The sequence below is a fragment of the Lampetra planeri genome, chromosome 65 (genome assembly GCF_965212315.1).
Source record: "Lampetra planeri chromosome 65, kcLamPlan1.2.h2, whole genome shotgun sequence".
NCBI classification, from domain to species: domain Eukaryota; kingdom Metazoa; phylum Chordata; class Hyperoartia; order Petromyzontiformes; family Petromyzontidae; genus Lampetra; species Lampetra planeri.
In genome coordinates this window covers 2,900,319-2,924,850 of record NC_136171.1, presented here as the reverse complement: position 1 = coordinate 2,924,850, position 24,532 = coordinate 2,900,319, and the positions used below count along the sequence as shown (strand labels likewise).

Below are 24,532 nucleotides of genomic sequence, written 5' to 3'. Positions count from 1 at the left end.
CACCACCGTCACCATGGCCTACAAGAAGCGTCACTTCTTGAGGAAATGTCACACTGAACACGTGACATGTACAAACAAGATGCAGAACAAAACTGTTAACTTGGCACCTTTGCACTGCAACGTGTTTCCCCGAGTTCTCAATTTACACGTGCGATTCATCAAGGGTAAAGTATGGTTTTGCATTGGCACGTTTTTTTATTTAATCTTCGTTGACTGCAAGCTCTGGATTATTAATCGTGGCCGAAGTCATTGTATTTCATGTAGTCATTATCTCAGTCTAGCTGGCGAATAATGGCATTTATAACGCGCCAACTCAGAGGCGCTGAGCCAAGCTCAGGTGTGTTCGAAAGCCCTGAGCTTGGCAAAGGGATAGAGTTCCACACCGAAGAGGCAACAGCAGAGAACCGACGAGAGGCTGTGAAAGTTTAGTGTAGTGCAGCGGTCGGGAACCTAAGGCTCGCGAGCCATATATGGCTCTTCCAGTGACGGCAAATGGCTCCCAGACAATTTTGAGTTGAAAAAATAATAATAAAAAAATAAAAAATCCGTTTGGAACTGATTTTAAAAATACTTGTGATATTTGCTTAATAATACCGTATCATTTTAAAGTAAACAGAAATTAACTTTCGATTTAAAGCTTTCGTGACTGCAGGGATTCATCTTCTTGGTTCTTTCGGTAAAGTCACGTAGAAGGGAAGTAATAAAATAATAAAAATAAAACTTCATAAAATAAAATAATTCTCACGACAAGCAGCCTGAAGACGGCTGCTTGCGTTGTAGCCGAAACGTCGTGAGAATTATTTTATTTTGTTTTATTTTTATTATTTTATTACTTCCCTTCTACGTGACTTTACCGAAAGAACCAAGAAGATGAAACAGAAATGAGTTTTGAAGATAAATTTCACGGGTCACGCCTGCAACGAAGCTCAGACCTCGCCAACGTACGAATCAGACTACAAGGCCATCAGCAAAACCACGCAGCTCCAGAAGTCGCATTAAAAGTAAGACGTATTTAATTTATTATACGCTAAAAATACTACATGGCTCTCAATGAAATATAGTTAGAAATATTTGGCTTTTATGGCTCTCCCAGTCAAAAAGGTTCCCGACTCCTGGTGTAGTGTATAGTGACGTGAGGCTGTACCAGTTCGAGACCTCGGTGTCCTGATGCAGATTTTGAGTGACGCTGCTGTGCAGGCAGAGGTCGCAACCGGGTACCCGATACCCGTACCCTACCCGATACCCGGCTACCCATACCCGGCCAGGTACGGGTACGGGTAGCCGTTTGCGACCCTGGTGCGGCCGGGTACGGGTACGGGTAGGCCGTGAGTCACTGGTGAGTAGCCGTTTGTCACTCATTTCGAGTAGGCCGCATGATAGCTCAACAAAGTGGCTGATGTTGCAATTTATAGCAGCCAAATACTCTAAACGCATGTTAATACCCAATGTGGAGGGAAAAACAGGAGGGCCCAGAGAAAATTCCACTTGACCAAAGAGAGGGAAAGAGAGATGCGCATACTCCAAATATACAATAGGCGTCAGGGTCGGGATTGAACCCACGATTTTCTGTATATCAGATGAGGTAGTTAACATCTCGCCACCACAGCAAATGCTGGTGTGAGAAGCGTGCAATTCTCAGAACCACATCACAATATTAGCAGGTAAACTCAATTGGTGAACTAATTTTTTAAAATATCGTTTGATATACTCATACATATGTATGGAAATGCATATTCCTCAGCACGCTGCAATCTCTACAAACGAGACAAACCACATCAGTCTGCGTCTCCATTGAAGACGCTGCAAATTCGTTGGGTGTCCGTCACACTTGGTTGGGTCCCTGGAGGGCAGCAGCCGTTAGTGATGGGTACATAATTTCTGATTATGTTTTTATCCGCTCATCATCATCATTGTCGACTCGTATTTAAAATAAAACCCTCTTCACTGACCAATATTAAAATTTGTGATTTCGATTCACAAAATTAACATTGGCACGGTGACAGAGAGGGATGGCTTTGGGAGCAGGGTGTCTCTTGATCAGTGAGGGGTTCAGATTGACAGGAGTCGGTGGAGCTTGAGTAAAGGGAATCAGGTGACGGGAGACGAGCGGGAGAAGCGAGGGACGCGTGGGGCGACCGTGTGGCATAGAGATTACGAGTTAAAACATTTGGATTTGCTATAGTGAGGACTATAGGGGCCCGGAATAAGCTAAGTAGTGACAGAGGAAAATTTTGGGGGCGGAGCAAAGTGCCAAGTGTAAAATAAACAGCGTAGGGTGTCTGATATAAAAATCGCGTCACGGCCATGGCGCGCCAAGGTGTATTGGTTAGGCGGCCATTTTAATGTGGAGGTAAATTTTCGCTGTCATTTTTGGATGAGGCGACCATCTTAAAGAGGACAGTCTGAAGTTGGAGCCGGGAGTGGCAGTGACAACAACTTGCTGGCCTGTAAGCACGATCGACTGGGGTTCTGTTGACAGCTGGTCTGCTCACCAGTGTCATCCCTGCAAGCATCATCTTGGAGCCAAGAGTGTTGGTGATGGCAGGTCGCTGGCTCGTAAGCGCTATCAACTGTGAGTTCTACAATGGGCTACTGCTCTGCTCACCTGTGTGTCGTGTAAGCAAGCGTTGTCTTGGGGCCAGGATTGTTGGTGACGGCAGATTGCTGGCTTGCGAGCGCAACCACCTGGAGTCCTACTGTGGACAGTGGTTCTGTTCACCCGTCCGCCACTCAGGAGTGGATCGTCACAGAAAACCACTCGCCACTGCCGGCAAAGTAGCTCTCCCGAATGCTGAAGACTGCGAGGCTTCGACAGATGGGGACACTCGCGGGGAAGAAGGGAGGTGACCTCCTGAGAGCGGTGAAGTTGTCGTTGGAACGTTTCATTTAATCTGTTCAATATTTGAAGCAATCCGAAAAACCGGTATTGTCGGGTTATAGGATTATGTTGTTTGTTGTTGCTGTTATAATGGTGATTTAAGTTGCTATAATTTGCAGATATTTTCACTCCCCCGGGGAAGTAGCAAACGTGTCACCATTAAACAATTTAATAACTATAAAAATTTGGAATTCAAAATAAACACCATTATGCAGTATACTGGCAGTGATCTTTGTTATACTCCGCACACGGTCATTGGGTGTGTCGCGTGAAACAGGGGTCCCACCATAAACTAAACCACAGCGGTGTGGGTATTAGAGCTAGGGTCGGCTATGGGCCGAAACCCGCAAAATCTCATGTCGCAAAAGGATGTACTGTTACAGGCACATAATATGTATATGAGATGTATATTAGAATAAGAATATACTGGAGAAAACCGATGAGCCATACAGCTCAGATCTCTAGTAGGGGCACGGGGTAAGAACAATACTAAAACAATAGTAGTGCACAGTACAATAAAGGCAAACAAATCACCCAAATACATACAAATAAAACTAAACCATCCCCATCCTACCAGGCAAAGCCCACTGAGATATGCACTTATTTTTATTTCTACAAAATTCACCCGTCTCTACCGTATACAGACTGCATGGAACAGTGCTGTCAGCGAGTACCCATTAGACTAAACTATTTTTTATTATTTTATCAGGTAAGGCCCATTGAGCTATACTGTATAGCTCTTTTTCAGAAGTTATCTGGCCATAAATGAAGGCTCAATGAAGTGACTTATCGGAGCTGGAGAAAAATACATGCGACCTGTCTTCAAGTCATTTTCTGCCAATATGGCTACAGAAAATTAACGCAGATTGTTCACTTTAGTTGCAGGGATGCTGCCGTGGTATAATTATGGCAGTTACACTATCGTTGGCGCATCTTTCTCTGTTGGCTGCTATCCCATGACCTTTATTCTTCTGGCCGTGACGCATGGCCATCTTTTTAGCGAGATACATGGTCACATACCATCTGAATGTGCCCATGTTCCCAGATTTGTGATGAACAGAGGAGACCACGAATAGACGTCTGTATACACATTTGCCAGCGAGAGGCAATAGCGAGGCGCATCACAGCCCACCCCACAGCAACAACAATAAACGTAATACAGTTCTGAGACAATGAGTAGCGACTCTGCATTGTATTGTCCTCTGGAGAAATGTGCGACTCCACAACAGCTCGGCACCAGGTTTGTGAAATGTAAAACTTTATTTCAAAAGTCTTCTTCAGAAGGGCAGTGGCATGTCAGAAATTGCGGATCAGAAACACCCTCCATGTCACAACACCGCAGCTGAATTCCTCAGGTGCCAAGTCTGCCCAAATCTCAATTGTGATAACAGCCACTTATCATTTCTAACAACATTTAACATACATAATATTTCACAAACATTTAATAAGAAATATTTTAAAATTTAACAAACACATCTGGCCAAAAAAATCTGTAGTGCCTCCTACATTTCCTAATACTGCACAAACCAAATACGTACTTTTTCATCTCAAATTAAAAAAACTATGTGAATTAGATTAATCGTATTTTACTGACAATAAACATGAAATCAGGAATGTAACCTCTGCAAAACAACTGGCCCACTTTAATGTGGGACAGGTATCAATGTTAAAATTAAAATCAAAGACATTTAATATATTCTCCAAGAGATGGAGACAAAATGGAGATGAGACGGATACGAGATGAAGACAAGACAGAGCATCATCGCAAGCAGAGTGCAGTTAGAGTACCTATACTGTACAGTGCTTCATTACGATGCATACGGTACAAGGAATCCCATGGTCAATTGCGAACTGTCGAGCATCTCAATAAAACACATTTGTAGCAAAACCGCGATTGCTAAACCCGCGAGAATAAAATAATCAAATACAGACACGCAGATCCTTTTTGTCTCTCTCGTGCGCGTCTATGTTAATAACTAACTTTTATCAATAAAAAAAATTACGAAAATACACCCACCTCTGTCTCGCGTGTCTGTTTTAACAACCACAATTCCATTCCCCACTCCCTCGCTGTCCTGGACACTCGATGCTTGTCTCCGTCGCTGTCCTTACGTGTCTGTCTTCCACTCCCTCTCTCTCCCCCACCCACACATCCGGCCTGCCCTCCCTCCACCGGAACTGCGTCTCCCTGGCTTCCCTGTCTCGTCTCTTTCCCCACCCTCAGTTTTCGGTCATTACACAGTAATTAAGAATCTCCACGCAGCACACCCGTTGACTGTGCGCTGTAATCACAGGACTGATTCATTCTCCACGCGCGCAACTGGTGCCTCGGAACACCAACACCGATTCGAGCAACGAATTAAATTAATCCCAAGTTAATATCTATCTTTTAAACCCAATAATGGAGGATCTCCACGCGGCACGCACCAGCAAATATGCACACGTAACTTCAGTAGATTTTTTTAAACGTACTTTTTATAGATCCTGCAAGCCCATGCCTCGCAAAATCAAGAATGAAAGGGAACAAAAAAATCGGCGTTCCTCGTTCTCAACCAACCAAAATTGCTAAATAAAACAGTTCAGTCTACCCTCGCGACAGAAACGCATCGGCATATTAACACAGCTCGCCGTCTGTACGACGTTGAGTGGTCCCCGCAGTGACGATAATGTTTCACGAAATATTGTTGATCAAGACGCTACAAAAACAATTTTCCCACTCCGTGCCCTCGTCAGCACAACAACAACTTTGAGACCACGTGAAGTGTCGAACGCCCGCGGGCAAGAGGTCACGGGGCAGACCCAGGTGCCACGGGTCGACCGACTGAGATGACCGAGATGACTGGCTGATGCACCACCTGTGCTCCCTACTGTGCCAACTTGCTGTGCTTTAGCCACCCGGCGCTCCGCTCGTTGTGAGCGTTGCTTCTGCCCCCTCCATTGTTGTTGGAGGGTGACTGCCTCAAACTGCCCAGTAGCGTCCTTCACAGGCCTCCTCCACAGAGGCCGGTCTTGACACCGCTAGTACCGGTCAACGGCAAGTCCACTCAGCTCCACATCCTCCTGTACCACATCACTCCATCTCTTCTCTTGCCCATGCCGTGCCCGTTTAGCCCCCTTGATTCGGCCGAACAAAAGTTGTTTAGGCATGCGGTGGCTGGGCATGCGGGCTACATGGCCCAGCCAACGCAGCCTTGCCTGCCAGTAGAGCTAACCGATGGGAATTTGTACAGATCTTTCAAGGATATCTGAGCTCCTCACACAATCCAGCCTGGTTAAACCCAAGATGGAGCGTAGGCAGGCCAGCCTAAATGTTTCTAACCGGCAAAGATGTTCCATTAGGGGGGTCCATATTTTGCAAGCGTAGAGAATGGAGGGATTGGCCATAGCCAAGAAAACCTAAAGCTTCGTGCAGAGAGACAGACCAGGTAGCTTCCACACAGCGTTACGCAACCGATGAAAAGATAATGCCGCTCGACTGATTCGGAGTGAGACCTCTGCTGTCAGCACCTAGCCCTGCTGACACACACTTTAAAAAAAACCTCCCTCCTCCTGATTGGACGGGATATTCGAGCCTCCCGATTGGCTCGTACCCGTGTCATTGTGACGTTGCCTCTCACTCGCGATGACGTTGCCATCGCATCCGATGTGAGGAACATGTGTTTTGCAGCCGTGCTTTCTGGGTTCGTTTGGCTGGCTCGAGAGACATATAGTGGTGGGACTGACTGATGCATGGCCATGTCCATTCAAATTAATTCAGCAACTTCTGTAGAACCTCTGGTCTTTTTGTGATGGAATAAAATATTGGTTGTGTAGAGATAGTGCATGTGTTGAGACAATGTGTGTTTGGAGAGTGCGTGTGTAGAGACAGTGCAGGTATGGGGACAGTGTGTGGTCCAGCGGTTACGGGGAGTAATTACAGGGGTGAATATCAACAGAAGGGAGTTATGAGAAGAAGGGAACCATCTGGGAAGTTCTAGAGAGTTCGAGAATGGGGGCGTGGCCGAGGGCGGAGTGAGGGCCACGCCTTGGATAAAACGGGGAAGATAGGCGAGGTTCGGGGCTGCCGTGGGATCGGGGTCGACTGTCTTCACGCCGTCGCTGTCTATGCATTGTCGCTGTCTTCGCGTCATCACTTTCGTCGCTTTCTTCGCATCTACGCTGTCTTCGTGTCGTCGCTGTCGTTGCTGTCTGCGCGTCGTCGCCACTTGCGGGCCACCCCTGGCCCTAGTTATATGCATATCATCCCTGACCAAGTTATCGGCATGAAGAGAAATAAAGCAACCCTCTACAGTTCGTGTTGTCTGAGAGTCATTGAAGTTGAAACATGCACTGTGCTGCTCTAACTGCATCTCAAACCTGCTTACAAATGATGCTCGTATAGTTCTGCTTGAGAAGATTGGCAAATTTATTGAGTACATTTTCTGTTATTTTCATGATATGGGCAATAAATTGGAGAGCCAGAATAAACCCACAACGTATACAAGGAGATCCATGCCCAAAGTCCACACGGATAAGCCTAGATTTAAAACTAATTTCTTTAAAACTGCTTTTCGTGTTTTTATTTTATTGTCCTTCCCCCGCACCTCACTTTGGACGACTTAAAGATAGAACCATCACCGAACATGATCCTATCGTATCCACCAACTCCACCTCCAAAGTACTTATTATGTGTGCGCGTCACAATTCCCGAATAAATTAAACTTCTAATTAAACTCGTGTACATTGGTTTTAACCGTGTCGTTTAGTGCAATGTGTTGAAAGTGCTCAGTCTCATACATTCTCGTATGTGGAATGGTTTAATTCATCGTAAGTTTTCCCTGTGGACGGCTTCAGAGGCTGTGAAATGAAAAGCAAAGAAAATTTCATTTTTGTTGATTCATTTGAGTTCATCGCTACAGGTATAATGTACAATTTCGTACTTAAATCAAGTCCCATTTTCTACCAGCTCAAATGTGCGTGGCACGGTACTACTCTTCTGCATTGGTTTGTCCTGAACCATGGCTATTATTCTACACAAAAGCAAAGTTTGTGGGGAATAATAGCAATTTTATATACTTTTTAGGCATAAGCAATAAAAAATAATACTTACTATCCAGGGACAAAAATCGTGTTACATAGTGTATTCACTGGGCGAAGACCCCGAGGACGGCCCAGGAAACCTCTGGCGAGATTATGTCGCTCGGCTGGCCTGGGAACACCTGGAAATTCTCCAGGAAGAGCTAAATGCTGTGTATAGTAGTGTATATTAGTATATAGTATAGTAGTGTTTTGTAATGTATAGTCGTGTAATAGTGTATGTTAGTGTATAGTGTAGTAGTGTATAGTAATGTATAGTGTATAGTGCAGTAGTGTATAGTAATGTATACTAGTGTAGGATATAGTATTGTATAGTGTAGTGTATAGTAATGTAGTGCTAGAGTCTGTCGCTCGGGAAAGGGAGGTCTGGACCAACCTTACTTAACACGTTGCCTCCGGGACCCTCACCAGGACAAACGGATTGAGACACGAACGAACGAAATAATATTCAGCGAAGGCATCCTTACTTAGCGTTGCCAATTGAGCGTGAGGCTTACCTGGTAGTGAACGCCCTCTTGGTTTTGTGGGTTCTGCAATGGGAAAGAATTAGTTGGCAAAAACTTACGCAATTAGATGTTGAATGTCGGTACAAATTACTTAAATGTTACGAGTGGATTTTTTTTTTCCGTGTGTGTCTGTGCCAGTGGTGCAAATGGTTTGCAGCACTGCAATCTGTTTGGCCATGGTTCAATTGTTCGCGGTGAAATTTGAAACTGTGCTGGACCTCCCATAGGTCAACGCTGCCATAAACAATTTAGTCAATATTTAAATTTTACCACTGGGGAGCTGATTGTTGTGCTGATCACCACTGCACCTCATCCCAAATACATGCTCGTTTTACCGCTTTATCCATGGCAGTCTATGATTACTAAACAGGGAATTTTGAGGCATGTATAAGGACAAAGATTCCCGAGTGTGGGCTTCACAGATTGTTGTGGCAAGTGCTGTTCGCGAGCAGCACCTATGAAGACCAGCACAGCACACGAGCAGATGGGTGGCCAGCACCACACTCGGCCGCCTTTTACTCCCTAGTGGTGATGTTCACACACCCTCTGCACCAGGTACTCATTTTACGCCGAGTCAACCTAGAGGAGGCCAAGGACTGGTACAGATAATCGTTACCGCTGTTCGCCGCGAGTGGGAATCGAATGGCCGGGTTCGTAGAGTGGCGCGCTAACCGCCACACTGTTGGGGTGTGTTCAGTAGATGGCTGCCGATAATTCAAAATCGCGGTTAATCCAAAAAATATATACAATTTTCCGCGGATTTCTATGCTAAAATCCACTAATATAGGTAAAGTTAAGAAAATACTCTTTCAATTTAGAACGAATATCGACCCGATCGATGCGCGTGCTCAGTCATAACACTTTTCTGCTCCCGCCCAGCAGAAGACTCGACCCACTAAGTGACAGCAGAACCACGCCAATCAACATCAATCAAACTCCACCCACTGTTGTAAAGGTATGCAACTACTGTAGTGTTGGTGCGATTACATGGATTTCGGATTAACCAGAGCAGATATTTTTGATCTATTTCAGCACGTGACATGTAATAAACATTTCCAAGAATGACAATGTAGAACAGTTTATGAATTTATTATTAATTTAGGTATTCATGGAAAATCCATGAGTTATTAATTTATGTCAAAATCTAAGGTGCGCGATTAATCCGCAAATGGGATAAACTACATGTGGATAATCGAGAGTCTACTCTATATACAAAGACACACACACGATATCACATTGCTCAGCCGAGGCAGGTAGTAAAATTAGCTTATCAATTCACCCACCGATTCAGTAGAATTCAGGTTTTTCTCATCCAGATTTTTTCTGTGGTTCCTAAAAGAGTTTAAATGGATTTTTTTTAAAGATTAATGCACAAAAATGGAATAACTAAAAGTAATTGATCATCGATTATCCAGCTTCCAACATTATCCGGCGGTCCCGAGGTCGATCCGGCGAACCCGGCAAAACCACTCCAAAGGCCTGAACCAGTCTGGCCATCAGCATGACAAAAAAGGTAGTTTTGCTTGATTTCGATGTCAAATATTATATTTGGTACATTATACACTACATACAACTTAAACAATGAAAATACTGTACGTTAAAAAAAATTCCGACTATGCGAAGCGCCCACGCTTTGCTCCTTTTGTGAACCCTCAAGATTTGGAAGGCTCCCTTGCCCGAAGAAACTGCTCCTAATCGCTGAGATTATTTCCCATTTAGATAAAACTATGGACATAGTTTAGTGGGGGGCGAGGAGGTGGCACGGGGGGTGGGGCAATGCCACCCCCACCCCAAACTGGACACCTTTATACATTTGTTTTCAGTAGTTTACAATTAAGATTTAAAAAAAATAATAACATGCAGCCGCAATTCCTCATGTGAAGGACAAAGAAAAACCCTGTCCGCCCTTCCCCCAAAAATATAGAAGTCAAACTCCGCCTATGCTAAAAACCTACTCAATTTGCAATACGTTAAGATAAACTTAGAGATTTTTTTGTATTCGTACTGCACTCAGAAGTCCCTTTTTGTTGGGTCTACTGCGCCTCTTAAAAACAGAAAACGTAATTGGCTGTGTCGGTGGTGGCGGGTTTAACAACACGTTTATATTTACGCAATATAACCCCAAAAAACCTCTATCATAGATAAAAGTCTGATATTTCAATAGAGATAACACTGTTTGGAATGCTTGGACATACCATTTGGAAGTGATTTCTGCATGCACATTGTAGAATTCGGCACGGCCAGAGGGCGGCTGTTGTAACTCCAGATTGTGGGATGGGAATTTCCCGTCAATGTATTCGTACTGATGATGGTCGTCCTGCTGCTGATGTTGCTGCTGCTCCTGAGAGTAAAAATGGGGCGTGGCGTTAGAGGGTTGAGCATTAAAAGGAAAACATATTTTGAAAAATAAAACATTATTTTCCAACGATATTGATTGACTTCGATGCAACGGATGCAATCTGCTTTTGTAAAATAAACCTTTGTTGTACTTATCTATGCTCACTGATGAGATCAGCAAAGGATCGTGTGGTTCATTAAGAGAGGTATTTGTGGTGTAGATCCGTGTCACTGTGTGTCGCTTATCAAACACTCACGGTTTCATCCGCAGTCCTCTGCTGGTAATTTTCACCTTTGCTCTTTTTCCTGCAGAGATTGTGAAAGGAGAAATGTCACCACGATGTACGTACAGGGCGTATCACTCGATTTGCAAAGAGGGATGCGGTTCTTCAAAAAAACTCGCCATAGAACAGAATTCCGTAAATTATAAACGGCTAACTCCCATTAATGTAATTAAAAGAAAATGAGGGATGTGTTCAGGACAGTCATTCCAACTCTACTCTAAAAATATACACCACCTATAACACTCTTCACCGTGTAAAAATAATAATCATAAAGAACATAAACATAAATACGATTGTTTAATAATTCATATAAAACTACAGTTATTAACCTAAGTCGCCAAAATATCCTGCAGCGTATTGGAATGACCGGAGGGAGAGGCGTTGTGGAGGCGTTATTACTGCCGCCGCCGCCGCAGTGACACCGTCGCTGATGGGTAACGCAGCCTCCCGGGTGCCTTCTTGTTTGACGATCTCACGGCGGTGTGCGTGGCCGCAGTGAGATTTCGCTCGCGCGCAAATGCGACTTCACGAATCGAAAAGCGTCCACAAATCGTCAATTGCGCGAACGAAAAAGTGTCGTGAAGTGAACGTTCGTAAAATCGAGAGTTACCTCTACAGCGTACATTTTCATTGACGCATTTTACTCCGATTAATGTCACAGAACTATAAAACACTGGCTCATAACTCAAGAAAATGCCGTGAGGTGCAAATCATCAGACATATCGCTAGTGACTGGCCAATACAACACCCATGCTCTGGTGGAACAAGTGCACGACTCCACTCAGCTACCCCAATACAACCACGCGTACTCTGGTGGAACGAGTGGGCTACTCCACTCAGCTACCACCCTGGATGTCATGGAATGGTGTACTACATTAAACCTACAATTGTAGCCTGCTCATTTTTTTAAATGCCATGTGAATGATGATGAAGAAAACGGCGATAGGATAATTTTTGTATTCACGCTTGCAGCGTTAAGACTGTTAACATGACCGAATTGTTAATTTCTAAACTTAGTTGTGGAATATCACAGCTCTGATGGCTACATTTTAAGGGCGATATTTTCATTATGTATGATACAGTGGAATGATAAAGTGGAATGATACAGCAACACGGGTAGCAGCATAACCTCAGTTATTTGTCCCGTCATCTCACTGCATGGTGTGTAGAAGTAGTAGTGTACAATCGGATCTCACCGGACTTTATCACCGCTACGTTATTTATGGGTGTAAATAGTGTTTCGATTAACGCGGAACTTTTCAAGAACACATCTATCACCACCACCAGCCCTTTCTAAACAAGACTCACTGTATACTATTTATATATTTAGCTTTACGTTCAAATGTTCAAGAACGTAACCCAAGAATACGTCGAGGTACACCCGTATAACAAGTTCCGACAGCAAGTAACCTACGCACGTGAATGTCTTCCCTTACTTGTGGAAGCAGAAGTAGTAAACGGGACCCACCGCTGCCACCAATGCCGTCAGCGGCACTACGATGGCAACGGCTACAACCCAGGTCTCAACGCCACCTGTAAGACAGCAACGCGGCTGTTATGAGACATTCGCGCACGGGATAACTTTGCAATTTGTACACACACAGGCCCACGTCAGTGGACTCTAGGATGAGGAAATCTCCTAGCTGTGGGGTTTGTGGGGTTGCTTGCCCACACTTTGTCACGCTGGTCAGTGCCGGTTGGTGAAAGTGGGTGGTCTAGACCTCGGACTACAGAGGTTTGGTACAGCAATGGGTTTAGTAGCACTGCCTCCTTGCCCACCGGCGATATGTTAACTACCTCGCTTGGTATGTAGAAGGTTGTTGGTTCGATCCCAAGCCTGACACCTGCTGTACATTTAGAGTTTGTGGGTCGCTCTCTCATCATCATCACGGTGGCTAGGAGATGTTAACTATCTCGCCCAGTATACAGGAGGCCGTGGGTTCGATCTCAACCCTGACGCCTGTATATTTGGAGTTTGTATTTTCTCCCTGTGGTCACGTGGATTTTACTCGGGGTCCTTTGGTTTTTTCCCCTCCATATTTAGAATCGACATGAAATTAGAGTATTCGGCTGATAAATATTTCCACGCAACAAACCACATCATTGATATAAATTTGTGGCGAGGTCGCTTCTAATAAAGAGCTACATAGCTCAGTGGGGCTTACCTGGAACAATTCGTGTTTTTCGCTAAGTTTTAGTATAGCCCTGTGTGGCACATTAGGAATGGATCACTCTTTTAATTATGTCCTTGTGCAGCAAGGGAGTAAAGTGTGGTTCTGTGAAAGTCCTGATGTGCTGTGCAGTGCATCAATGCATGTGTGTACAGCAGCATGTGATGACTGAGTCGGGCCTGTAGGTGGCTGGCAGGATTATTGAATGACCGCGCGTATATACCAGTCACATGGTTAATGGCGACTCGGGAGAAATGCTGTTTGTAACACACGTGCTGTTGCATTTTACAGAGTGACGGTGCTGTTCTTCACAAGATTGCTATTAACCACAATAAATGTGTCTGCCCTCGATTTGGAGCACCTGCCACGTCCTTCATTTCGAGTGTGCAACATATTTTGGCGAGCCTGGCAGGAGAGTTTCCCAGAGTTCACTGACGGGGATCAACTCTTCCAATGAGACGGACCAAGCAATTATAAAGGCAGCATATATAAAAATATTCGCACAAGGATACAATTAAAAGAGTGATCCATTCCTAATGTGCCACACTTGCAAGCCTATATAACATTCGCTCTGCAAAGTGAACGCCTCTACAAGCACTGAAAGCCGCTGCCAGGTCCTAGACGCACACCTCGCAGCACCATGCCTACAACTTTCAATCCCACGGCGATCTCCAATTAAAAGCATTGACTCAGGCTCAAATGTCTGCTTGGCTTTCCTGTTCTGACACTGGGTGCCTTCAGGGCTATTTGTTTACTTGCTATATATAAAACATCTCCTGCTTGCACCTGAATGGATAAATATAGTCCCACAGACTTGTCCATAACGAGTTTGGAACAACACACTTTTTTGTCTCTGTTTAACATTGAGTCAATTTTTTTCCTCTCTCTGTTTCAAATTCCAGTCTTTAAATCAAATTATACCAAGAGGAAAGTTCGGGTTGCAAATGCGTTGTTTTTTGTTTTATAGTCACGGTGGAGCAAATTTTCGTCCGTCCCAGTTAAATCAGCAGGCCGACATAGGAGAGCAGAGAGAGATGGCCGTTTTGTCGCGATGGAAGTGGCTTTGTTCTATAGTTACATTTGGAGCTGGTGTAGAGCTGCCTGTAAGCCGATTACGTACCGATGTAAGGGCTGACTGTAGTTAAGGCAGGTCTGGTGGTACGGCTGGTTGTAGTTGAGGCAGGAGTGATAGTAGAACGGCTTGTAGTTGAGTCAGAACTGGCGGTAGGGCTGGTCGAAGTTAAGGCAGAACCGGTGGAAGAGATGGCTGTAGTGAACGCAGCACTGGTAGTAGAGATGCTTCTAGACATTGCAAGACCGGCACCTCTACGTGACCTGATTATAACTTTAATTGCCGCCTCGCCCCAGCCCACCGAATTATTGACGCGGCAGGAGAATGACCCAGAGCCCGACTCGACCAGCGGGCGTCGGAAGCTAAGAGAGCTCCCCTTCTCAAGGGCGCCACTGGAGATTGAAGCGCCGTCCCTGCAGCAAATAATCGCAACAGATAATAACACATCGGTACAAAGCGAAAGGTTCATAAAATACCCAACCCCGTGATGTGTTAAAACACCATCGTATGTGAAACACTGACGTTTAAAATTGTTTTTTGTTTTTAAAGTACATTTTGTTTTGATCTCAAGAGGTGAAGGAAGAGTAACAGATTTGGGCGATTTGGGGTACGATGCGTGGCTTGGACTCGAGCGGAAACCATCGCGAACAAGTTGGGTGTGCAGTGCATGGTATAGGTAGCTGAAGTTCTGTAATTAAATTAGTTAATTTGACATTCAAAAAGGGAACATTTGCGGCAGTAATCCGGTTTAATTTGTGGTTCGCTGAAAGGTGAATTCAAGACACGGTTCTCGGCAGCTGTTGCTCAGTATGTCTTCACGTGGCCATTATAAGCCACCTTCATAAGGTGGGGAGTAGTAGTGTAGCAGTTAGCGCACTACACTACTATTCCCGCTCACGACCACCAACACCGGTGACGATTATCTGAGCCGGTCATGGGGCCTCCCCGAGGTCGACTCAGCCTCAAATGAGTCCCTGGTGTGGTGTGTAAACATCGCCACTGAGGGGATTCAAAGACAGCCGGGCGTGGTGCTGGCCACCCACCCCCTCGTGTGCTGTGCCAGCCTTCATAGGTGCTCGCTAACAGAACTTGCCCCAACAGTCTCTTCAGGCTATATGGGGGATCTTTGTCATTGTTTATTTTCCTTGGAATGGGGTACACCGAGCCCAAGTGCTGGGGTGCAGGTTTTTATAAGTGGAAGCGTAGGTGGCTAGCGAAATTAGGCGGTAAGATGCGAAACCCTTACGATAAATCCTCGCTTAACGCATTGCTGTTCTCGCGATAAGGCTCTTTTTTGCTACAACGTGGTTCCCTCCATCAGGAAACTATTTTTGCACAACGCAGAACGAGCGCCGTTATAACGCGAAAGAACAAACTAAAGACAAAAAGCATTTCTAAATAAATAAGTTTGTCACTTTAGATTATTTAAAAGTGCCATAGCTCGTAGTGGCTTCCTAATATCAGAAGTAATAGCATTACAGACAGTCACAGAAGCGCACCTAAAAGCACGCGATGTGGTGACCGTCTTTGTTCGATGGTGAGGCAAAAGCCACTGCTGCGAGGTGGACCGGAGTTCGTGTGATAGTTTATTTTCCTTGACGATATTAGCAAGGTATTGTGGTTCATTTGTGGTAAGCTCTTTGTGTGTAATGAGTGCGACCCTATAATCATGTATTCGGTCAGTAGCCAGAAGCCAATCTTGCATTAAATTATAGCAACAAAAAGAACGTAGCAAAAGAGCCGTTCCAGACGGCTGCAGAAGCGCATATGAAAGCACCGTGCGATGCCAGTGCCGTAACCCGCCAAATTTTTATCGTTATGTAATAAAGCTCATTGAGATGACTTCTCGAATCTGTCTTTTATTCAACTTATGTTACAGTTACTTCACGCTGCAGATATGTAGCGTGAGAGGGACAGATAGACAGAGAGAGACGCACTGTCACGTGGCAACTCGGAGCCCCGCTCCCGCGTGGCCCCCTTCCTCTGTTCGTTCCCGTTTTGACCACGTGTCGTTCATCTCCCAGGTCACGTGGTACGTTTCCGCCAATCCTCGTTAGCCTGCATCGAATCTTCCAGGCTCCCTGTCAGCTCCCGGGACCACGCCCCTGACTCATCTCCCCAATGGCTGTGGCCAAAGCCAGCAGAACCAATCCTTATAGCTGTCACCTTTCCATCACGTCAGGGCCATGCCCCCAGGCTTCCCCCCATTGGCTGTAAACCAGGACCGGCAGAGCCAATCACCATGACGAGTTGTGATACGTCAGTGAGCCGGATATATCCTCATATTACATCTATATTATTTAGGGGGAAAATAGTTTTCCGCTTAACGCGCAACTTTTAGGAAACACGTATAAACGAGCATTTGCTGTACCTGCTCCACAAGTAGTGCGTCGCATGAGGGTTGGCGTCCACTCGGCAGGTGAGCCGGGTTCCTCGTCTCCCCTGATCCCGATCGCCGTCGTATTCTACGACAGTCACTCTCGGTGTATCTACAGATAAGAAAGGGGGGACGGGTGCAAATTCAGTCGGGAGAACTCCTTCAAACGCCGCTAAAGGCGGCTCAGTCTCTCTTTTTTTCTGGGTTACACGGAGTAGCCTTGATATGTACTTCCATCATCCTATTTATGCTGGAGGAATCTGATGAGCTATAAAGCTCTTTTTCACAGATGTTCAGTAGAGGCAAGTAAGAACGTTACAACAAAAAAAACATGATAGTAGTACAAAATACAAGAAAGGTAAACAAATAACCGAAACACGTACAAATGAAACTAAACTATCCCCATCCTACCAGATAAGGCCCACTGAGCTTTGTAGCTCTTTTTCAGAAGCGACCTGGTTATCACAAATTATATCTGATAAAGTGGCTTATCATCACGTGGACATTTATAGCAGCCAAATACTCTAATAGTGTGACATTGATTCTAAATGTGTAGGGAAATCCGGAGGACCCGGATAAAAATCCATGTGATGATGGAGAGAGAGACCCGCTAACTCAAAAAATACACTGGCATTGTCAGGGTCAGAATCGGACCCACGACCTCCTATATACCGAGTGAAGTAGTTAACATCTCACCACCTTGGCACCCTTATCTTATGAGATGGTGCGATTAGGTCATTATAAGTTTGCTTATCCCCCCCCTCCCCCTTATTTGTGGGTATTCTCCAGTCGGTTGTTTTTTTCAAATTAACTTTTAATAACCTATTGTTTGAAAAAAATGTTCCACAATTTGATTCCAGTTTGTTCCATCAGCATCATGTGTAAACAAAATGTCCATTTGGAACTCTAAAGAGAGCGGTGAGTGCATCCACCAATTATCGGTGAAGGGCTCGTGAACGTTGAGATTGCAGGATAACTTTTTTGAGATTCAATGGACCAATTTTTTTCTTGGTTTAAATATACCCACTCGCATGCCCCCACAGCCCCTGTCATGGACGGTTCACCGAGTGTGAAGACAAAGACGTGGGCCCTGTTACTGACGACCCCTACAACACAAACGGGCCCGTGCTTGGACTCGCAAAGTCTAGCTGCAAATTTTTCACTCTTGGAAAACGTAACGCCAGCACGGTCCGACTAATTACAGCAGAGCACCGCAAAGTGCCACAAAACTATCACAGACTGTTGCAAATTTGCCATGAACTTTCACCGATTTGATATTACATAGCTACAATTATTTTTGGGGGATTTATATATATAAATTCACGGTGCTCCACTCACAGTGGACATCGAGGATGGTGGACTTAACAACCGGGATCTCCAGGGCCGGGTGCTCCACCTTGCAGGTGAGCGTCCGCCCGTGGCTGTCGCGCGTGGGCTCCATCCGGTACTCGCTCCTCACTGTCACCGTGCCATCGGGCTCCATCTCTGTGGTCTCGTAGGAGCTGCCCTGATGATGATCGAGGCCGCTCCAGGTGACGGAGGCTGCGGGTTGTCCTCCCAGAGCGACGCACGTGGCCACGGTCACCTCCGCCCTGCCCTCGACCAGCTGGGATGGGTTCGACTCCAGAGAGGCGTTCGGGGGAACTGGGGCATGGAGGTCAATAAAATGCGGTGACTTTGTGGATGTCAATATGGGGATGCCTCCTTTTTATCATCATAGGAATGTAGAGTTTTAATTTGTGGCTCAGGGTTATTAACGTGAGCAAAATCACCATTATCACCTGCTATATTTACGTAATAAAATATTACTCGTTTTATAATTATGCCCTATTCATGTCACTATAATAACGCCTTCATATCGTCATCATCAATGAAAAGTCATCAGCGTCTGCTTCTGAATGAAGGTCTCCCCTAGGCTCTCACCATTCCCAACGGATTTTTAAAATCACAAAACGATCCATCTAGTGCCTGCACGCGAGCTGATGCCCACTGCTCCATCTCCGTGGTGGGTAGGGTTCAACTCCAGGTAGACGTTCGCAGGGGGAACTTGGGGGCACGGAAGGGACGGATGACACTTTTGCGGATTTCAATACCAGGAGAATAAATCATCGACATAGTATTTTGGCTCCTGTCGTGGGAACTCTAGAGTTTGAATTGCCAGTTGAGCGTCGCCAACAAAGAATAATAACATCTTGATGGGTGAGGCTGAAAGTGGGTTCACACGAGATTACTGAACCTATGGGATTTTTTTTTAAACACAAGGCCCACATGAGCCTCACCTCGACATCATCAAGCCTCCACCCGTGCGTCTGAAGTCCCCACACCCAGTGGTGGTGGGCATTACCGCAGCCCAAAGACTCCCGAGTACGCGGGATACCCGCAACTGCCTGGGTACGAGGAATTGAGATGCGTGGATGTGCACAACAAGGACTTCATCAGTGATCCGCCTATCCAGGTGCCTGGCTTCGATCTCCCAAGGCGCCAGTGGGCTCAGTTGAACCACTTCCGGTGTGACCAGGGTGTTGTGTGGGTGTGTGCCGCTTCCGGACATCAATGGGGCATCGTACTACGACGCGACGACCCTGCTGTGTGAATGCGGGCAGCCAGGAGAGCAATGGCGCACTATCGTCTCCAGCTGGGAAGTCCGTCAGGGCGTGCCATGGACTGATTGTTGTGGTTGTCACATGGCTCTGTGGCTACGTGATGCTGACGTATACGCTCACACAATATATAACCTTGGAAAGCATATTTATTTATCGTTCTTTCAAATCTGGCGATCGAACTGTATGGCAGTCACGTGTAAAAGGGTTCGCTAAATAAAACTTAGGCCTCACTCGGGTGACATCATGGGGGCGTAAGATTACCGCACTGCTATATTCGCCGCGGGAATGTTTAGACTGTTAAATAACGGTCGATCCAATTAACGATCGGGGTGATGGTGGAGCAAAAAGGAGGTGAAGCCAAGAGCCAAAACTAAACTATTTTGTATTTTACCAGGTAAGCCCGATTGAGCTGCGTAGCTCTTTTTTGGAAGCGACCTGTCCATGAGGTGGCTTATCATCACGTGAACATGTATAGCACCCAAATACTCTTAACGCATGATGCTAATTATAAATGTCGAGGGAAACCCCAGAGGACCCAGAGAAAAATATACGTGAGCACAGGGAGAACATGTAAACATGCGTCAGGTTCGGGATCAAACCCATGGCCGCCTCTATACCAGGCAAGGTAGTTAATATCTCACCACCATGGTGCTCTGAAGCAATTGTTACAAGCCATGTGGGGGCCTACCGGTCAGTGACCCCAACGTTACGGCAAAACTCCACTGTGGTGTTGTAAACACCATCACTGGCCACGCAATATTAGCATGTCCTGGAAGACATTGTCACATGTACAGACATTATGGTGTCGCATGGCGCTCTAATGTCATACTGGGCGTGTAAAGGTCATGCAGGGGGCACTCTGAGGTTAGGTGGTGGTTACGGGACGACATGTAAGAGAATTAAAGAGGATGGTGGTAACAAAAGGCATGAAAAAAAAGATTGCAGGGAGCTATAAGGTAGATGACGAGGTGGATGTCAGGAGCTTGGAGGATTCGGGAAAAGTGGCTGAAGAGAGAACTTGCTTACAGGGGTGTGCGTTACCGTGAATTACCGTGCGCGTGTTACCAAGCATGCGTCAGCGAGTGCCCGTTCCCAAGCGCCTGTTAGTGAGCGCGCATTAGCGTGTGCGCGTTTCTAGTATTTGACCTCGCAACCTTCTGATTGTATAAACATAAAATGTAGCGGCTCACCATTCACAGAGAGGCGGACTTTTGCCGAAGAGTAGCCTCCATTATCAAGAGTGCCAAAGTTGCAGACAAAGTCTGCAGCGTCCCCTAGACGCAGGTATTCGATGCGGATGGATGCGTTTCTCAGTTCTGAGTCGAGATTCGTGAAGCGCAACCGGCTCGAGAGGTCAGGATCGAAGCCAACCGCGTAACCTGCAGGAATGGCCACCGCGATTGTCACTGGCGAGCCTCCGTTTACTTTCTGCCACGTTATTCTGGAGGGCCGTTCCGACCCCATGTACGCACATCTCAGGGTGACCTCTTTACCCGTATTGCTGCTCACGAACCGATCCACCTCCACTTGGGCCGCTCCCAAGGTCATCAGACCTACACGGGAGGGATAACCGATGAAAGTTAGAATACTCCAGCTTCTCAAAACACATTTACCTCACGATAAAGGATGCCACGTAAATTATGTTTTCCCCCCAATATATATTTTTGTCATTGCTTTCTTTTAGAATGTTACGTGCGCATCTTACACGTTAAAGCAACTGCCAAGTCTGTATTTGTCAAATGCATCCAGGCATCCAGCTGACAGAGGCTGTCCAATACGATGCCAGATCTGGTACCCAACAGTCAACCGTAAATGGCCGAGCCACAGGGGGGCCATGATCGGCGAACTTTACCTCACTTACATTTGGCGAGAAACATCAAAAACCACAAAGACTCAACCCGCAAGAGGTTGAGGGCTTTGCTGTATTGTAGTGCCTATGGCAAGTGTATTTTTTTTCTATAAAATATGTTTTATTCCACATCCTCCCTCAGATCATTACATTTTAACATCCTGACGTTCCAGACGGTATCTACCAGGGGTCACGTTTTAAACATTTTAATAAAAAATAAAGGATGAGGTGGCTGCGTGCTCTTTTAAGTGCGTCTATTGGACCGCAGTTTTTTGGCCACCACCAGGGACATGCTTGGCTTAGCCCTCTTTGAGTTCACCGCAAAGAAAGGATTTCAGGAAACCAACGTTTTGACCATATCAACTGACCTAATTACTAGTTAAGTGCTCACGTTTTAACTATGGTTGTGAGAAAGGGGGAAGAGGTCTTTACGTTGACTTTCATGTCAAAGCTGACCTAGGGGGTGCCACTGTGGCTAGGAGATGATAACCACCTCGCCTGGTCTACAGGAGGTCGTGGGTTCGATCCCGACCCTGACGCCTGCTGTATATTTGGAGTTTGCATGTTCTCTCCCCATGGTAATATTGATTCTTCTCCGGATTTTCCGGTTTTTCCCTCCACATTGAGAATCTACATCACTCGTTCAGAGTATTTGGCTGCTATACATTTATACGTGATCATGATAATCTACTTCGTTGAGTTATCATTTGTGATGGCCAGGTGACTTTTGAAAAAGAGATAAACGGCTCAGTGGGCCTTACCTGGTAAAATAAAATAAAAAATTAAACATCATGGGACCTCCTTTGCCAGTACCAAAATATACTAATAGGGGTTTTCCCCTTTTTTTCTGGCAACAAAACTGACACCTTTTGCAAGGAATCATGTTTACATTAACCACAATGGTGTTCGACCAGATGACGCCAAAAGGCTCTAAAGAAAGCTGTCTCTGGTGTGGACCAATCAGTTTCAAGGACAATGCATAAATTATCAGGGTATTGTTTTTTGTTTGCATTTGACTGCAAGTATTGTGGTTAATGTAAACATGATTCCTTGCAAAAGGTGTCAGTTTTGTTGCCAGAAAAAGGTGAAGACCCCTATTAGAAAAAAATAAACAGTTTAATAGTTTTAATACATCTGGCTCTTCATGCCAGCAGCTCTCCCGCTTGCGAATCAATCTACATATAATGTGTTGCATTACTCTGCCATTAAACATCGAAGTGCGGACACTGCCTGCAACTATTACTGCTGCTGGTGGTGGTGGTGACCACAGGAGCTCGAATCTGAGATTTTTGGCTAGACAACACGTGGCTGGCGTGGTACCGACCCAATGTCCTACTGAACATCTTTGGCAAAAGGGGTTCATAGCTTAATCGGATTTCCTCCAGTCATTAAATTTAAGGTTTTGATTCTGAAGATTCGATTGTTACCGCACTCACACGTCTTGTTACGCCCACAACAGGTGCTTCTTGCAAAACTATTTCCCCAGCAAGCTTGCGCATGTTGAAAATGTTGATGCTTGTGCGTGCATGTGTGTGTGGTAATAATAAAACTCACCAAATAGTAGTACTGTGGGAATTTGAAGTTTCCAAAAGTCCATTTCATTTGAGCCCTATTTCCTCTTGACAGCGCGAAATTAGTATTTAGTATTAAAGAATGGTATCAAAAAGTACTGGACCAATTTATAAAAAAATCTTAAACCCGACTTACAACTCCGAGCCTCTTCAAACCTCTTCTGTAGTCTTGACTTGAATTTCTGTATTTTACAAACCAAGCCAGAACCAATCATGTCCTTTTAAACTGCAACTTCCTTATGACTTACTCCACTGGTGCGGGGGCTTCGGTAGTTAAAACACGAATACATTACTTATCTCTTTTAACTTGCATAAGGCAAGCTATTGTCAATTGCTCAAATATATAAGGTCACAGGAATGCACTTACAGTCGGTAGTCGATCAATGACCTGCCGTACATATTTACGACCCAGGTGTAGTAAAAAAATAAAATCTGAATAAAAGAGTACAGGGCATGGAATGGTCCAGTGTTAGACACGCGATGAATGTTGAGTTTTTTTTTTATGGCAGGCCCTACTTGGTTGTACGAGGCCAGTCCCAACTATTTAAAAACAATTTCAATCTTCGTACGTTTTTTCAAGCTTGTGAAGTTTTAGAAGAGTTTTGTATTAAATGTTTTATTATAGAAAAAAATTAACAAAAGTTTTCTTATACCAGGTGTAAGGCCCCACTGAGTTTCTATACAGCTCTTTTTTTCAGAAGCGACCTGGCTATCACAAATGATAGCCCAACAAAGTGGCGTATCATCATCATCACGTGGAAATGTATAAAGAACCCAATACTCTCAAATGTGTGAGGTTGATTCTATATGTGCAGGGGAAAACTGGAGGACCCAGAGAATGATCCACACGATCACGGGGAAAGAGATAGAGAGACACCGCAAACTCCAAATATACAGCAGGCGTCACGGTCGGGATCGAACCCATGACCTCATGTATACCAGGCGATGGAGTTAACATCTCATATCCACCATGGCACCCCATGTATAAACCATAAGGTATTTCAGTGCGATGCTTGCCAGCAGCCTTTTAAAGAGGCGAGCGTTGGGACCGGTGTTCCGACTTTTTTAGTCTCCATCAGCTTCGTTGCCACGTGATCTTGGCACTGTCCTTTTTCTGAATATTTATTTATTATTGCTGCAATGTGCGGGCCCCAGGCATCGCGTTGTGATGCACGTACACACACACCGTCAACCAGAAGCCAAACCGGTTGTGAAAAGCAGGTGGGAGTGGGTAGAAAGATGGGGAACGGGCTCGCTGCCCCAAACCATACAAGGGGGTCTCACCGAAGGGGTTAAGGGTAACTGTTTTTAATAAGGGGGAAGCGATGATGAGGGGAGAGAGGGATATAACCAAAACAACAGCTGATATAAAGAAAAACATTAAGAGGCGACCTGAACGAGTATTGTTTCTTTCCACCTCTCCGAGTCCAGCTCCCGTTTAATCTGCAGTGGTCCCTGTCTCCGGACCCCCTTCCAGCCTGCTGACTTATTCCAGGTGTTGTATAAGGGAGGAGTACTATCTCTTCTTTAAAATTTCTGGTGCCTTGTGCAAACTGTAATTCGCCACGCGAGTGTGCCATGTGGCTGATGAGGAAGCACACGTTGCCTGGAGAGCCAACGGGTGCTGGAGGCAAGAACAGTGTAAAACAATTACAAATGGGTTGGCAATTTACTTGCTGTACTGCCACGTAATAGTTATCCAGGTTTGTGGCCGCACGTGCATGATCATCTCTTTGACACTCTTGATAATGGAGGCTACTCTTCGGCAAAAGTCCGCCTCTCTGTGAACGGTGAGCCACTACATTTTA

The 24,532-nt window shown here is 45.4% G+C and overlaps 1 protein-coding gene across 1 annotated transcript; it reads right to left on the bottom strand.

Annotated features, from left to right (window-relative positions):
• Positions 1–4,119: 4,119 nt before the first annotated feature.
• LOC144737139 (nectin-3-like) lies at positions 4,120–23,106 on the bottom strand. Its single transcript, XM_078619847.1, has 11 exons — positions 22,708–23,106; positions 20,495–20,857; positions 18,040–18,345; positions 16,696–16,813; positions 14,373–14,737; positions 12,518–12,614; positions 11,055–11,103; positions 10,656–10,801; positions 9,744–9,792; positions 8,452–8,484; positions 4,120–7,714 (listed from the first exon to the last, which is right to left on the bottom strand). Exons 1-11 carry the CDS (start codon positions 22,748–22,750, stop codon positions 7,649–7,651), a joined length of 1,635 nt encoding a protein of 544 aa, XP_078475973.1. The 5' UTR covers positions 22,751–23,106; the 3' UTR covers positions 4,120–7,648.
• Positions 23,107–24,532: the final 1,426 nt, after the last annotated feature.